A 16,283-nucleotide genomic window follows, 5' to 3' on the forward strand; every position below is an offset into this window, starting at 1 on the left:
CCAAGCTCACTCACCTCCACCTATACTTCTTATTATTTGTTAAAACAGAGAGAAGTGTATAGTGAATAAGGATAGATGGTTATAAAGGCATACCATCTGTGTGGCTTTTCCTCACCTTTGCCTCCTCATTGACATCCCAAGTAAAGGACACGGCATTGAACGCGATTTCTTCAATATTCCCAATGGTATTAAAACTCTCCTTGTAATCAGCTGTAAGAAATAACAAACAAACAGACGACTCATGAAAAAGGTTTGAACTTCCGCTTTTACAATTAGTAGTACCTCTGCTTTTTCAGCTGAGTTGTCTAATGCCTCAAAACTACCTCTTGTATTGTTTATGTTGAATAATTAATAACCTTAATTGCAAAGAGGTAATATACTGCAGCTTGAGTCTTACGCATAGTGCATCACTAGCTAGTGTTCTTGCAAAATATTGCTTGTTCTCAAGAAGGAATCGGTGTGACCGTAGTAGGAATAAGTGGGTGTATTCATTAGCTTGGCCAAGGAATGGCCAAAACTGGAGAATTAACTAAAAGCTATTGATACATTTAAAGGGACTGTTCAAATCTTGACATAACCAAACAACATGACAGTAAACCCTGAAGAAGCTTTCTAAAAGGCTAAGAGTTATCATTGGAGGAAATAACCAGTAGTGTATATTTCTTGCCCAGATGTTTCAGCTTTCCCAGAAATTACTGCACTGGATGCTGGATCTCTATCTTAAAAAACAAAAAACAAAACAAAAAAAACCACACCACAAAAAAACCAAAAAAATAAACCCAAACCTCAACCAATCAACAAAAAAAAAATGCACCACACAAAACAAAGAAATAAAACCACAAAGACCCTTTCTTCAAAGTGTGAATGATACTAAAATAGCGAACAAACAAACATGAAGTGTTTTCAAATTGTCCAACTACAAAATCTGCACCCTCTTCTCACTTCTTTCTAAAGGGCTGTTACTGTTATCAATAAGCTAGCATTTCAGAAGGAATGCAAAGCAAGAGGGAGGAAGTCCAAATTTCAAAGATGACCCAACCCTCCCCCAAAAACAAGGGTGGGAAACCACATAAAACAGGTAACTACTTCTTCACAATCAAAGAGGAACAAGCCCCCTTTTTCTCTCCCTTTGCCAGCCAATTTAACACACTTTCTTATTTTGATGACAGATAGAAAGACCAGGTTTGTAAGGAGGTAATATCTTCTTGATTAAAGGAACTTCCAGATTGTTCCTGCAAATGCATCAACTCTCTCGGAGACATATACATTTCCATAGAATCCCCTGAGGGCTGTAATTGGACTCAGCGCCAGAGGGCTGAAATTATGTCATGCAGTGATCTCGATCTAATGCTCACTAAGAATCAGAAGCACACTGATACTTAGATTTGTAATCAGTTATAGAAAGAGGATGTTTTTGTATTCTACAAATGAGACACCCAAATGGTTTCAATATTAATTTCCTTTGCCCTTCTGAAAATAAACAGCTGATTTCTAAAAAGTAATTCCTAGGTAATAATAGTTTTAAAATAATTCATAACAAAACCATTGCTGCACGAAGATAATTATGTAACATTTGAGACATACAATTAGTATACTTTTCTCTCATCTGAAACGCAGGCATGCTGGCATTTCCCTGGTCAACTGAAACTGTGTGCCTGGGATACATGAATGATTTTGGATGCAGTAAAAATTCACTGTTCTGACCATAGGAACAGCACAAGACATTTGGTGATGCAGCAAGTTACACTGTTTGAGAAGGCAGGCGGGTTTTTCATCCCCATCATGAACTTAGATCTCCTCTCTAACTGAAGTCATTGGCTTCACTATCTAAATTCAGTGTGGGAATGCAAATGAGAAAAATTAGAAGACACATAAGTAGCTTAATATGCATCTGCACACATCCACCCACCCCTTAAATCTATGATTCACCAGAAAGTGCCTCGTGCAACTGACTGCTGCATATGGGCATGCTGTGTAGGTGCACTTTGGAAAGACATGAACAAGATGTCTTGTAAAGACACATGTTTTCTTCTCCTAAAAGGCTGTCAGAAGCTCCCATCCCATCAACCCTTCCCTTCCCCCAACACATGCCTCCGCTTCCTTAATTGCCATACACAAATCTCATGGAGTGACTATATGACGTGCTGTTTTAAAAGCAAAAGTGCATCCTACTCCCTCAATTTACAGATAATTAAAGAAGGATTAAGAAAGTATTTACATCCAAGGATATCTGAAAGTTGTTAGTGTGACTACAATTTCTCCTCTTCTGCTTCTATGTGTTACCAGAAATAGAAAATTGGGGTTCTTCACCATGCTAGAAAATGGCTCCACAGGAATTATTTCCTCTTTTTTTTAGGTAAACTGCACATTAAACAATGGTAAATTTCAACATTAAACACTAATAATTTGCATGCATTACTTACCATTGTAGTAGATTTTGTGTTGTGCACATAAATAATACAAAATATCCTGCAAAAACATATGGCCAAACCTCTGGAGCACAAATAATCCCAATCTAAAGCTTCCACACCCACTCTATGTCCATGTTTCAACATGTTCCAGTGTTTGTCAAACTATGGTACTGATTCTAAATAATCAGTATTTTCTGCAATCTAACACTGTACTCTTTATTTGACATTATTTTAAAAGAAAAAGCTAGTGATCCAATGTCACAGCACTGTGGAAAAGTCAGCCTTTTTTTTTCCCCCTCACTCCTGCTAAAAACTATGGAAGTGCCTCTCTCCTTCAGAGAAATCCATAACAGCACATAGCCTAAATTCTGGAAAACACCTTTCCTTCTTGCTTAGTAAGTGTCAAGTCCTCAGATTCATTCCTCAAGCACTAAGGACTTGCTTACATGTAAGTACATGCTTATCCTATTAATATCAAAGCACCTTCAGACCCAGTACAGTATCTAATCCATTCAACCATCCTTCCTCCCAGGAGGTGCACCAGCCAGTACACAAAACAAATTAAAGCTGTGACCCCTGCATGTCTGCAGTGGGGGAAGAACTCACTCTATTTCCTCTATCTCCAGAATATAATCGCAGGCCAGAAGGCAGACAGACAGACCTGTGCCACCAGGGAGAGCAGCACAAGCAGAGTCGTCACCCCTGTCTGAGGGCTGAATAGCTGGACTCCAGAACTGGAACATCTTGAATTTATTTGATTCTTTGCCTGCTAAGGACCAAGCCACGCTCCAGATTAAAAAAGCGTTCCTAAACACTTAAAAAGGATTCACAGGTGTTAAACATGCGCTACAAACATTAAGTTAAAATAATACTAAGTATTATAAACATCTATGGAGTATGTTACACAGATTTATGGCTATTCACAGATAGTTTTAAAAGAGCGTAATACATGATTAACCCTTTATATACTGTTGATAGTTGGAGTGAAATCCAAAATAAAAGTGGGGCTACCAGCAGATTGCCAGACCATCCTCTGAAGATGGGGCAAACCTGATACACACCCCTGTCCTCAACAAGCTTCTTTCACTGCCTGTTTAAATGGTTCTCCATGGCGTACCCTGGCATTTGCTAGTCTCCCTCATAGACACCTAATTCTCTCTGTTAACTACACAGGGCCTGGACATTAACTCAGTATTCCTCTATGGGAGCTCTTCAAGGATCTTAATTTTTAATGTACAGGAAAATCTTCATAGAACCACACAATAATTTAGGTTGGAAGGGACCCCTGAAGGTTATCTCGTTCAACTCCCGCTCTACTCCCACTCAAAGTAGGGCCAACTTCAAATTTGGATGACATTGCTCAGTTAGATCATCTGATGATAAAACTGGAAGATTTTGCTAAATGCAGCTTCATGGGAAATGTGGTTGGGAGCCATTCTGCCCTAATAAGCACAATATCCACAATGTAAGTCCCAAAGAAAATGAAACGTACTTCAGAAACACTGCACCTGGTAAGAGCTAAGGCTGCGTTTCAGTTGTTCTCAAGAAAACACTACCAAGCAACATCCAGGTCTTCCTTCTGAACACAGAGGTGAACTGCGCCCTTACAGTTCTTACATCTGACAGGGAGTGCTATTATCAGTAAGTCTTACTACACTGTGCTTCACTCATGTTTGCAGTCCAAATAAAGAACACATGCCAGAGTGCCTCAGAAGTCAGCACAGACCTACTTCATCTCAAACTAATGGAAACATAAAAGACATTCACTTTAACACAGATAAACAGACAGCACATGCACAGCACTGCATTTTGCACAGCACTGTTTTACAGAATATGCATCATAACAGAATATGCATCATAACAGAATATGCATCATAACAGAATATGCATCATAACAGAATATGCATCATAAGCTGACTCGTTCCGAGTACGGGCCCTGAAATGTGCCAGTACCCCACCAGTGCAGTATGTTGGAGGGTGTTGGCACTGCATCGGAACAAGCTCCTCAGCACATACCTTCAAAGGTATGAGCATTAGCACTGCAAGCTTGTAGCGACTAGCACAAAAAAACAGGCAGCCTTCAGAAATAGCTGTGACGTGGCATACTTGCTCTTTTAACATGTCATGATAGGAGTCATTTGGTCTGGGGTGGAGGTTTTACTGCCTTAACTACTCCAAAGGGGAAAAAAAATTTTTAAAATACCCAGAAGTTGGGGAAACAGTTCAGCCAGAACTATGATGGTAAGAGGAGAGGCAGAAGGGAGATTCAGGACAAGCTGCTTTGACCAAATACACTTGACTTTACATAATGCTAACCACAGTGGAGGCTGCAGCATTTGAAAGTAGAAAGGCACAGCATGAGTAGGACCGCTTGGGGACTGATTGCCTGATCACCCTGTTCAATCACCCCTGAAGTCTTACAGTGCTCTCTCCAAGTAACCCTGCTTTTTTTTTCCCCCTCTGCCCCCTCTCATTCCTGCCATTCAATGGTTTGGTTCCCTCAGGCGGTCAAAACAAGATAGACTTTGTCTGCTTTGGTCTTGCCGACTCCTTTGACTGGAATCCGCTGCAGATGGCTGCATGTGTAAACTGCACGTGGGAGGGGAGAAGTGCTTGATGTCTAGACACTCCCACAGATTTCAACTTCAGGCTCCTTGGCATCAGGTATGTGTTCTTCCTCTGCTAAAATCTCCCAAGCATGCGGATGGGGCAGTTGTCGCTGAAATGGGCTTGTAAATACCTTAGATGGGATGACTGGTGAACAGGTCTCTCAAGACAGCACACCAGATTTCGCTTCTCCCTCACTTCTCTCTGACACCAAGACTCAAAAACTGGGGTGTAGGAGTTCTGTGCACTCCTTTGCTGTCACCATAACTATGGCATCTTCACACTCAGGCTGCTTTTACGCATCAGATTAGCTAACATAACTGTTACGTGGGCTGCTATTGTTACTGGATCAAAGAGTGCTCAGCCTTTGAAAAACTAAAGGAAACAAACATTCTGCCACTCCTGAGGAGGTGCAGACCTTGACTTCCTAGCAGCAGAAGGTGGAAAACCACTAAGCACGCATGCAAGGAGCAGCTCTTCTTTGTGACTACTGAGGACCATTTCTTCTGCATGGTCTCCATCCTGCTTCATAGTTTCCACAGCCAAGCCCTAGCAGGCACGAGCCATTGTTAAAAGCTGTGGTACAAGCCTTGCAGCCATTGTCAATACATACAACCACACCCCTGTGCAAGGTACAGAGCTTTCCACATTCTGCAACCTTCCCCAAAACATCTGGAGATCTTCTTACACTCACCAATGTCAAGGACCCTCTGTTTAGCTGTGTGTTGCCGAGAATGCCAGTATTTCCAGTATTTCAGCTGTTCGTCTCTGTTTTTATCCTCACTGAAAACAACCATGACCACGCTCTAAGAAAATCAACACCAGAAGTTGCATTAGTTAATATAATTAGTAGTCAGAAATACAAAAATTAAAATCTCCCATATGCCTTTAATGCTGATCCAGTCACTACCCTTCCCCAGTAATCAGACTGTAAAAGATTAAAGACTCAGGGCAGAAGAAACGTAGTTTTAAAATAATGCAAGGCCTCGGATTATGTTCTTGATAGTCCAAATAAAATGCAATCATATTCTTAGATTTAAGAAGTCTTAAGTTGCCTTAAGTAAAAAGTGGTCATTTCAAAGTCAGAGGATTCCCAATTCCAATTCTGATCCAAGTCCAGTCCAAGTGTTGGAGTGCAGATTCCGTGTCATTCTGGAAGATGACATTACACTGTAAAGGGATGTACTGTTACGGAGCTTAGGCTCACTGGCTAAAGGCAGGACATTTTCAGTTTTAGCATACATAGTACAAATACCCTTCTCGGGAGCAGCACGCTTGCATACATGTATTTAATGACAAACCCAGTGTGACTATTTACTGAGTTTTCCTGAGCTTTTCAGTTCAGGTTCTGAATTCCCTTTGTTAAACTGTGTGATTCAAAGGAAACAGATTGAAAATTCATGCAAAACTTCACATGGGTAATTAAGGCTCTTTAAAAAAGCTCTGCTGTAGGCAAGCAAAACAAAAAACACAAAACCATGAAAGAATTTTCATACTAGGTAAACTGAAGTGAAAAGAAATCACAGAGACCAAAAATTCACTTTTAAATACCCTCTTTTGTTCCCATTCTTCCTTTAACCCCAAGTCACTAAGCTCATAAAAAACACCATCAAGCTGTTCCATAAGCTGAGGAACTGGTTCACGATTGATTCATGGTCTGTGTCCCTCCACACAGTCATCACCGCAACCTTTCACATGCTCTGTGACCTTCTCCATTCCATCTATAAAAGGCAAACATCATCGCTGCGTCTTCCGTGTCTAGGTACTGCGTGGGCACAAGGCAGTGTAGGTCGTGGATGAGTCCTGAGTTATGCTTATGCACATTGGCTGGTCATCAGGTATGTGACAGCTGGCCAGCTGATGCATCAATCAGAACTGGCAGTGCAGCCTGTAGCTTTTCCACCGAGGACAGCATTAATCTTTTTTCTCTATGAACCACTTACATGGGACTTGTAGAGGTTTAATACGTTCAAAACCTCTTGTGCCATTGTCAGGTTGGGATGGAATTGGCAATAAATTCAACAGTCGCTTGGCTGGGGGCCTGACAAACAGAACACGATCGTGAAAGTTGTGTGTGGTTTCACAATCTTCTGTAAACTGTACATCCTCCAAAAGAAATGGTTTCCTCTCTCCTTTACAATTTCCACCCTTTTGTTGCCAAGCTTCAAAACTCATGGGGCTGGGCAGTGAACGAAACTTATGAGGACTGGTTTTCAGCCAGATCAGTGAGCTTCTGCCTCCTCTTTCAGCTGTGTAAGTGCTAAAGCTGTCACCACAAAGAGAGAAGGAACATGTAGCTGGCAGGGAGAGAGACTTTTCAGCAGCAGAGAAGTCTTACATCAAGTTCGGCCAACAACAAAACAGCATCATCAGCCTCACGTCCTTAGGAAAGGAAACCAGGCTAAAAATTAACTGCTGTTCAGGTTTACAAATCATTGCCTCTCTTTAGAAAGAATCTCTCTAAACTTCATGTACGACAGAAACATATAGGTTGTTGTCTGCTTCACTGCTCATGTTGGCTTTCATTGGTTCCTTTGACTAAACTCACAACATTTTTATAGTACTTCATTTATTTGGATGGAAACACTTTTGCAGCCTCATACATATGCAGCCCTTCCAGCTTCAGGGTGAAATTTGCAGGGCAGCAACTCTGAGGCTCATTGTTCATTCCAAGGTTACTGGGTTAGGATTTGCTTACTCAAAAACACTACCAGGGAAATCAGGAGGCCTGTTCACCAGGCAGATGTTGCTGAGTACCCAAGCTCCAGTTCTAGCTGCAGAATCTAAGATGCAAATCATCCATTTTGTCATACTTCTGGGTGGATATTAAGTGAAAGCTCCACTTATACAACGTACATGTTTTAAATCTTAGGGCACAAAGGATGGCTTCAACTCTTCACATTTTATCTAAAATGCACTGGAAAGTAGCTGCTGAAGTGCACAAGTGAGTGAAGATGGACTAACACAATAGACGTAGCAGTTCTTTGATTTTTTTCATTAATTGTGCAATGATAAGTTCACCAATGTCAAGTGCAGTATCTGTGCAATTACCATTCTGTCAAACCATAAATTGAGGCAGATATGTATATAATTAACTCATAAGATCAAGATCACACTTTGAAAAAATTGTACCCCAAAATATTTGAGACCACCAATGATATTACTCTCCCACCTTTTCACTGTGCAAAAAAAGTAAGCTTGCTCTATCCTCTCCCACAAGAAAAAAGGTAATTAAAAGCCAGCCAACCACAACTACATTTATCTGCAGGGCTCCGTTCCCACCTAGGAAAGAAAACAGACTATACCCGGACTTTGCTGATGGGATGCCGGAAACATTTGTTGTCACCCGTCTCGCTCAGGGTGATGGCATAGAACTGTCCTTTGTTCAAGTAGGTCATGGGCCCCTCCCCTTGCTTTTGACGCAGAGATTTGGTAGCTTCTAGCGTATACTGAAAAGTGCTGCTGAAGAGACAGGAAGAGAAACACCAATAAAATCCATATCACTTTCTCCATTTCTCTTTGTCCCCATTCATTATGTATTTCATGCATTGTATGAGCAAGGCATAAGAAGTTAATAATAAAATTCCAAGGAAAGGTCACACAGGTATTTTAAAATGCAATTTTCTTTTTTCAAGTTCATCAGATCTGGCAATCAAGCGTAAAACTATCTGGACTTTAAGCCTCTTGGATCAAAGACTACATCTTTACTTTCTCTAAAAAGAATCATCATGAAGTACAAGACTACATACCCCACAGTGAGAGTGTCAAATACCAGGAGGGAATTCAGTGTGATTTGCAGGAAATCAGCTACCTCCACAGACATTTAAACTTAAAAGTGTCACAGAAGCAGACATTAAACAACAACAACAAAAAAAAAAACCCACAAAAAAAAGCCAGAGTAAAACTTGTTGCAAAAGATGGACAAAGACAATGGAAAGTCCAGCTGCTACTTTCAGCACAGTGCAGAGAAGGAATACAACCAGAAGGGACAGTAGGTTCATTTGTTCAAAGGCAACATGCAATTAAGGTTTTTACAAGCTTTCTTTTCACACTTAATCAGACAGAAAAAAATACCTACATTTAGTTGTATCTGCAATCAAGTAACCTCCCTTTAGAAAAAGACAAAAATTAGAGAAAAAGAGTTTGCTCTTGTGTTGGAAGTCAGATTTTAGAAAAGACCCTCCTTCATAGGAGAACTTTCCACCTTTAAAGCAGTTCTCAAACAATGAAAAGTTAAAGCTCCATTGACTAGTGAACTGTTAGCTGAACACAATTCTCACAGAGCCTCTTGCAGTCACATCCTCCAATAATGGGCTTGAACAATAATCCAATAAAAACAATGCCTGCAGCTCCTCACATTCTCTTAAATGAAAAATAATGTTAACCTTGCAGAATAAATCTTCTCTTCAAACTGCATTTGGTCAACCACAGGAAGCTTAATGCAAGGAGTCACTTGCAAGATGTCCTCACAAACTGGAGATAGGGGGGAAGCATTTTCACAAAGGTCCTAATTCAGCAAAGTATTTAAAGCACTGCTGAAGTAGAACCAAAAGGATGAATATGTTGGTCCAAAACAACAGTGTATCCTCAACTTTCTAGTTCAAGCAACTACTTAATCATCATAACACTGCCAAAGCAATATGGAAGTAAGGGGAAGACAAAAGCTTTTTTAACTATGCAATGAAAAAGGGGAAAAAATCATTAAAATGCATGAATATTAATAACATTTAAATCCCCACTTGAAGAGAAGGCAGAAGAAAAAAATAACGCAATCCACTGTCTTTCCACCCAAAGGAAGACATTTCAGACAGTTTGGCATCAATTATTCAGTTTAGTATCAATCATTCAAGCAAATGAAGACAATTTCTCAGGGTTTCCTAGCTTATAAATGGAAATCCAGTCAGTTTTTCTAGTTGTTTAAAAGTTACAAATCAAAGCAAAAGTAAGTAAAAAGCAATCACTAACCTACACCTATCCAACCCACCAATGGCAGTACCAGCATTTCCCAACAGTGCAGTTGCTGCCAACACAAAGACTCTTGCACACAGTGGGAAGGCAGCGCCAAGGGGACTGTGGTCCCCTCCACGGCCACCCACCGTAGTGTGCACTGCCACAGCCCCTCTGTCCTGGGTGCAAGGGGAACAGAGGCTCTGTCAACACTGGCAAGTGGGATGTCCCCATCTAAGCGGACCAAAAGAGTAGAATTAGTGGTGCTGCTGACCCAGCATCCATCCTGCTGCATATGCTTGCCCTATGGATTGACCTCCCATTACTGGTGGGGGCATATCCTCTGATTTAGTGTCACACGAAGGGACTGCAGGCTGCATGCTGCAAGACTGCTGCATGACGCATGCCAAAGCATGCTGAGTGCCCTGGGAGATGCACCTCAACATTTCCCACCAGACAGAAAGCTTAACAAGGATGTGTGCTGAGAAGGGCTTAGGATGAACCAGTCAGACACACAGTGTCTTAACAGAGCTGCCTACAGTCTGCCACGGTCTGGTCTTCTGTTTCCTGGCATTCCGTATGTTTCAGAAAGATGTCAAAAATGTAAATCCCAGACACACTGCACCCGGCCAATTCTGCAGTCTCTCTGTGGTACCACTTGGGAATTTTCTTCCTGTTCCCAGCTGGCAATCAAAGTGTGCCCTGTAGCAGGAAGATTACTATTACCCTTAAAACTTAATGCAGTCACTCAGATGATTATAATACTATTCTGAATCTCACCATGAGTCTTAACTAAAGCCCCATGTAGTCATTAAAGGATCTTCCACCAGGCTTCCAATTACTTTCATATTCACCACTTTTTCTTTTTTTTTTTTTTTTTTTTTTTTCAATCTGAAGTTTTCATTTCCGAGTACCTATAATTTCCAAGTAACTCCCAGGAAAAAAACATTTTGTTTTTCTTAATGTGTATTTGGAGGTTTCATTCTAATGTGGACCTGGGCCATAGCATGAAGGACTTAACATCTGAGAATTGTTAACAATACCAGTGTTTCAAGATTTAATTTTTAAAATACATATATATATATCTATATATATCTCCAGTGTAGTAAGTGAGCAGTCTTTGCTAAGTATCTGTTTCGTATGTACTGTCTATGTAATGACTCAGTTTTGAGCTGACTAGAGTTAATGATTGTTTTAATATTCCTCAGAAAAAAAGATCAAGCTGTAAGGAACCTCCACTACAGAAGCAGTCATATGCCTACTCCAGGAAAAATATGTAGGCATGTTCCTGCTTCTAAAGTGAGGGTAATCTCTCAGATATAAACAGAACTATTCACAAGCATGAAATGAAGCATCGGCTTGTAAGCTTTACTGATCACAGTCTTTATTAGTTAAAGGGACTCTGCGGTGTTTGCCTGTTCTATGCACACATTTTTCTGTGCTTAGGGAGGACACTATTCCTTTCTAACTTCACTTTTTGAAACTTTTTTTTTTTTAAAGTAACACTTTTTGGAATTCTTAGGGGGTTTTTACATGATTTGTAATAGATATGTCATTTACATTATTTTATAGGTAAACATGAAATACAACAAGCAGTGTAAAAAGACAGAGGGTTTCCCATAAAACCTACTAGGAGTAACTAGGAAAAAACAGTAGGGAAAATAAAGGTGAGAAATCCATAATGTTGGTGGAGCCAGTTCAAGCATCCTGGACATATGACCTGTGCATCCTGCCACCCTGAAAGGTGGGGAAAATCTTCCATGACCTGGCTGTCAAAGCTATGCCCTGTTACCTGGGGGCCCTCTCTTAACAGTTTCAATCTTGCATATCTCCAGGCTTCAGAGGAATTACTAACTTAAAACCATGCTGAGGTAAGATAATAGATGACGACATAAGCTGATCAGATATGAAAGCTAACGTGCAGAAGCAGGGGAGAGTGATGCTGGGAAGTATCAAGGAACCCTGCAGGTGCCCCCAGGTGATGAAAGGGAGAGTGGGAAGTGGACACAGGCAGCCTCTCCTTGATACATTCCTACGTGATGCCAGTCAACACATTTCAAAGCTTACGCCATACCTTGTTTGTTCGTAAATATATTCTTCAGCCCCCACTGACACACTGCGATACTTCTGAAAAATAAAAACAACAATTAAATATAGTTTGATACAATCAAAATGTAAATACCAAGAAAAGTAGAATTATATTTATTTAAGGACCCATCAGAAGAAGCCATCCATTTAAAACTCAAAATCCCTAAAAACTGGAGTGGACCCTACATGGTTTTTACACTAGAACCGATAGGAATCATTCATTTATGTCAAGTTTTTTGCGGTTTTCATAACCTAACTGCTACAGGAATGCAGCTGAAAAACATCTTCTGCCTTACTGAACTCCTTGCCTACACATTAGTAGAGTCTAAAACAAGCCTGTAAAAATGTACTCCATCTCAAAGTCGATTTTCAAATGAAATCATAGTTTTCCTAGAGAATTCACTTCTTGTTTTGTTTTACTTGATTTAAAAATATGTGTATGGTCAGCTGTCCTTAAGGCCTACAATGAAATGCTGACAAAAATTTAAATTGGTATACTGTCTATTTTGAATAGGAGTTGTGACGTAGGCTAAGTAGTATACCTTCAATATAAGATTCTGTTTGAGCAAAATGCACACTTTACCATATGAAAGAAGAACTACAGTCACTCTTTAAAAAATTAAAGCATATCTATAAAAAAAAAAAATACATCAAGAGGTGGGATTCTGAAAAAATGAAATATTTTGCACAGGCTAAGCAAGGATTTGTGCTGTCTTCCTGAGCAAATGAGCCTATTTGTACTCTACTGTGTAAGCTTTGCTGCTGCTTCTTGGCTTGCCTTCTGCCTGAAACATACTTTTTGCTGATATCTCTCTGATTCACTGATGGATCATTACATTTAATCTCCAGAATTTCTTTTGTGATCATCAATTAGCAATTAAAAGCTGTTTTGTTTCCAGAAGTGTCAAGCTGAGCAATTTTGAAACAGTTTTTAATTCTACCTTATGCACAACTGTGCCACAACAAATATCCAGTCAGATACTAGTTAAGTGCAAAGGTATTATGTACCAGTTAGGAATATTTCCTGAAGATCAAAAGCCAAGGACCCATGAGCAACAGAACAGATAAGCTAAACAGTCTAAAAATCTAACATCCGAGGGGTATTACAATAAAGATGGTCCCACATCAACATGCATGCTAGAGGCTGACATTGTAAAAAACATTCAGTTTGCTTACCTAGCCTCAAAAACTCTGTCTGTACTGTAAAGGACTAATAAATAAGAATATGAAAGAGATGAGAAAGGTATATTTATGTAATTGTTAAAGTTGTATCCAAAGAATGTAGCAAGTGATTGATCAAAGTGTCCACTGTCAAAGGGGTCTATAAAAACTCAGCACGCCTTCAGTATAACAGGACCAAGTAACTCAATAAACATTTAGAAACGATTTCTAAAAATGTATTCATGATCTGTTTAAAAATTAAGCAGCTATCAGAGTAAATCTACTGAAGCCAAACCCAGCCATTTGCTCCAAGTGCATAGGAAAACCACTAAGAACAACTGTGTTCCTACTTTAAACACTAATTTAGCACAAGTTTCTCTTTTGGTATGTTCTGACATTTTACCTTATGCTCTCCCCACATCTGCTTCATACAGCTATCCCTACCCAAACAGCACATGGCTGCAGAAGCAGTCAGAGCATGACAGGGGTGATGCACAGTCTGGGATTCAGGTAGCCGAGGAAAAAAAACTAGGCAGGCTAAGTGTTGAGCGAGGCTGTTGCAGGAAGGGATAACTCTTCCTGCTCCCATGCCACATGCATGTGAGCATTTGGGGCTGGAAGTCCATTAACAGTGGCACACACCCCACCCAAAAGCTACAGATGGGGACCCAGTTAAAGTTAGTTGTTCAGTCTCCCTGTACTTTTAATAGGGGAGGTGAAAACGCAGAGGAACAAGCACACCTGACAAACCATTCCACCCACTTTTGGCAACTGGATTTGAACTGCCTCTTTCTCCACAGACTGCAGAGAAAGCCTAGATGACAAGTATCATACCCTGTTATTAACCAATCATTTTAAAAAACACGCAACAAAATATGACCATTGTAACGAAATTACCACAACATGGAGTCTGGGGTGCAAAGACATTACCATTGTGACAAGAATTACCATAACATGGAGTCTGGGATGCAAGGCCAACACACAGATGTAAATTCCCTCTTTACCTTCAAGTCAAACAACTTTGCACATCCCTCAGCACTTTGCACGGCACAGCCTGGCTGTTCGGGTAGCTCTCAACAGCACGTCCCAGAACAAGCCATCGTAATGGAATCACACAACTACAGTACCCCAGGGAAAGCCACTCACATAAAGAGCCATTTACCAGTAACAATGAAAAATAGCTGAAATGATGTGATTTGATAATGCAGAGCAGTGCTTCTAATCCAAGATTTGATCTTGCTGATTTTTCAATGGCAAGCTAGATTTCTTCATTAATTATTCATTTAGTTGACCAAAATGTGTTCTATATCTAAAAATGAATTTCACCTCCAGATGTCCTGACCTTTGATGCTTGTGTGGAGACAATTTACTTTTCTATAATACACAAACACACAGCACATTTCTTATATATTGAGTCCTCAGCCTTAACGTAGCTTGCCTTGTACTTTTGTTACATTTACAATTCCATAGAGTTGGAGGAGAAAAATCCAAAGAAAGGTTTTACCACCTAGTATCTCTAATTATTTGCAGAGGTACTGTCGGCTTTAAATAATTTTTACCTTTCTACTTTTCTGGCTTGTTTGCATTATTCTGCAGCAGGCAAAAGCAGCCAGAGGATACTCACCATATTAAAGCTGACTGTATAATTACTTTGCCTCAGTGTAACTGTAAAATAGCTACAAGGTAGCAGCTCCTTGTCTCTCTTCTCATTCCCTACATATACACGCACCTCGGTCTTTCCTTGCCTGTTAACTTTTCCATTCCTCTCTAGTCACTTCATTCTGCTACTTTTTCTGACTTGCCCATGTTACAAAGTAGAGCTTAGTGTAACAGGCAGCTTCTGAATAAATTACTTGGGTTCATCTAGCAGCAGAGGCTGACACTGCTCATTTGCACTTTAGGAAGAACATTGAGAATTTCCCAGTTACAAAGTGGCTGCTATTTCTTACTGTTATGAATAGGTCTGAAGGCAGATCTTGTTAACAGAAAACAAATCCTCTTTCAGAATGGCAACTATCCTCTACTTGACACAATATCCCAGAAGACAAAAGATCTGTATCTCTTACTTTCAGAGTTTCCAATAAACAACTTTAAAACTGTGTTCTGAAACTGCTCATGATGCTCGCTCATAATCAGAGCACAGACTGAGAGGAACACAGCAAGGAGCAGAGATGAATTTGTCGAAACAAGCACCACCATCCTGATGGCTCTTGTGGACAGCTCAGATCTCCTTAGTTTGTTTACAGCTTTTTATTGAGTTCTTAGATGCAAATTTAAGGTGAAAAACTTACTTCTGTTCCTCCGTCTTTGAAGGTGTCGCTGTATGTACTGTCAGGAGTACTGCGCTGGTCATCTTTGAGATAATTTGTGTGGGGAGCAATGTTGGACACTTCGTATGGCTCAAAGATAACCCCTCGGTGCTCCTCATTTTCTCCTCTTGCATAGTGTGCTTGTGGGGTCATAAAAACAGGGGTGAACTCCTCTGCTTTAACCACAGTCACTCCAGTCCCCGTGATGGGCGTTGAGCTCCCAGACACATTTGTGTTGTACTCCCTTTTGGACGACTCCAAAGGGTCTTGGTTCAAGGAAAGGTTAACCGGCACCGTCTTCAGGACTTGCACGCGGTTCTCTCCCCCACTTAAATTACTCTGAGCTTCCGTGGTATTAAGACAATTTCTGTGAGACAAAACCAAAAGTGTTATGAACTGATAAGTGTCCTGATAGAGTAAATCTCTTCCTTAAACAGCTTAATGTTCTTAGATGGCAGGGAAGGAGATCCTTCAATTCTGGTAAACCATTGCCACAAAAAGTAGTACATTAACACATACTAGGCAAAAGACATCATGAGGCAAGCAGAGAAGTCCAGAGCTCTTTAACGACTAGGGAGAGATAATACACTTGATTCCACCTATAATCAGTATGCCTTGTTACAATAAATTCTGGGTATCTGGGGTTGCTTTTGCCTTGGCTTACAATTTGGATGCAAAATCAATCCACCAGTGCAACAGCCTTTAAGCACAAAAGAAGCATAAAGAGTAAGGCAAGGTATGGATTACTCACAGCAGATAA

The 16,283-nt window shown here is 40.3% G+C and overlaps 1 protein-coding gene across 4 annotated transcripts in view; it reads right to left on the reverse strand.

Moving 5' to 3' along the window:
• The window catches only part of GRHL2 (grainyhead like transcription factor 2), a 71,612-nt gene that overhangs the window by 37,530 nt on the left and 17,799 nt on the right, over positions 1-16,283 (reverse strand). For 3 of the 4 annotated variants that reach the window (XM_037381674.1, XM_037381676.1, XM_037381675.1), the window contains exons 4-8: positions 15,506-15,890; positions 12,040-12,092; positions 8,324-8,480; positions 5,713-5,824; positions 116-210 (exon numbers count right to left, since the gene is read on the reverse strand). In XM_037381674.1, coding sequence (XP_037237571.1) covers positions 116-210; positions 5,713-5,824; positions 8,324-8,480; positions 12,040-12,092; positions 15,506-15,890 — 802 coding nt within the window. The remainder of the gene's footprint in view (positions 1-115; positions 211-5,712; positions 5,825-8,323; positions 8,481-12,039; positions 12,093-15,505; positions 15,891-16,283) is intronic. The other variant, XM_037381677.1, reaches the window with a different exon arrangement.

Source organism: Falco rusticolus, chromosome 3 (assembly GCF_015220075.1).
Source record: "Falco rusticolus isolate bFalRus1 chromosome 3, bFalRus1.pri, whole genome shotgun sequence".
NCBI lineage: Eukaryota > Metazoa > Chordata > Aves > Falconiformes > Falconidae > Falco > Falco rusticolus.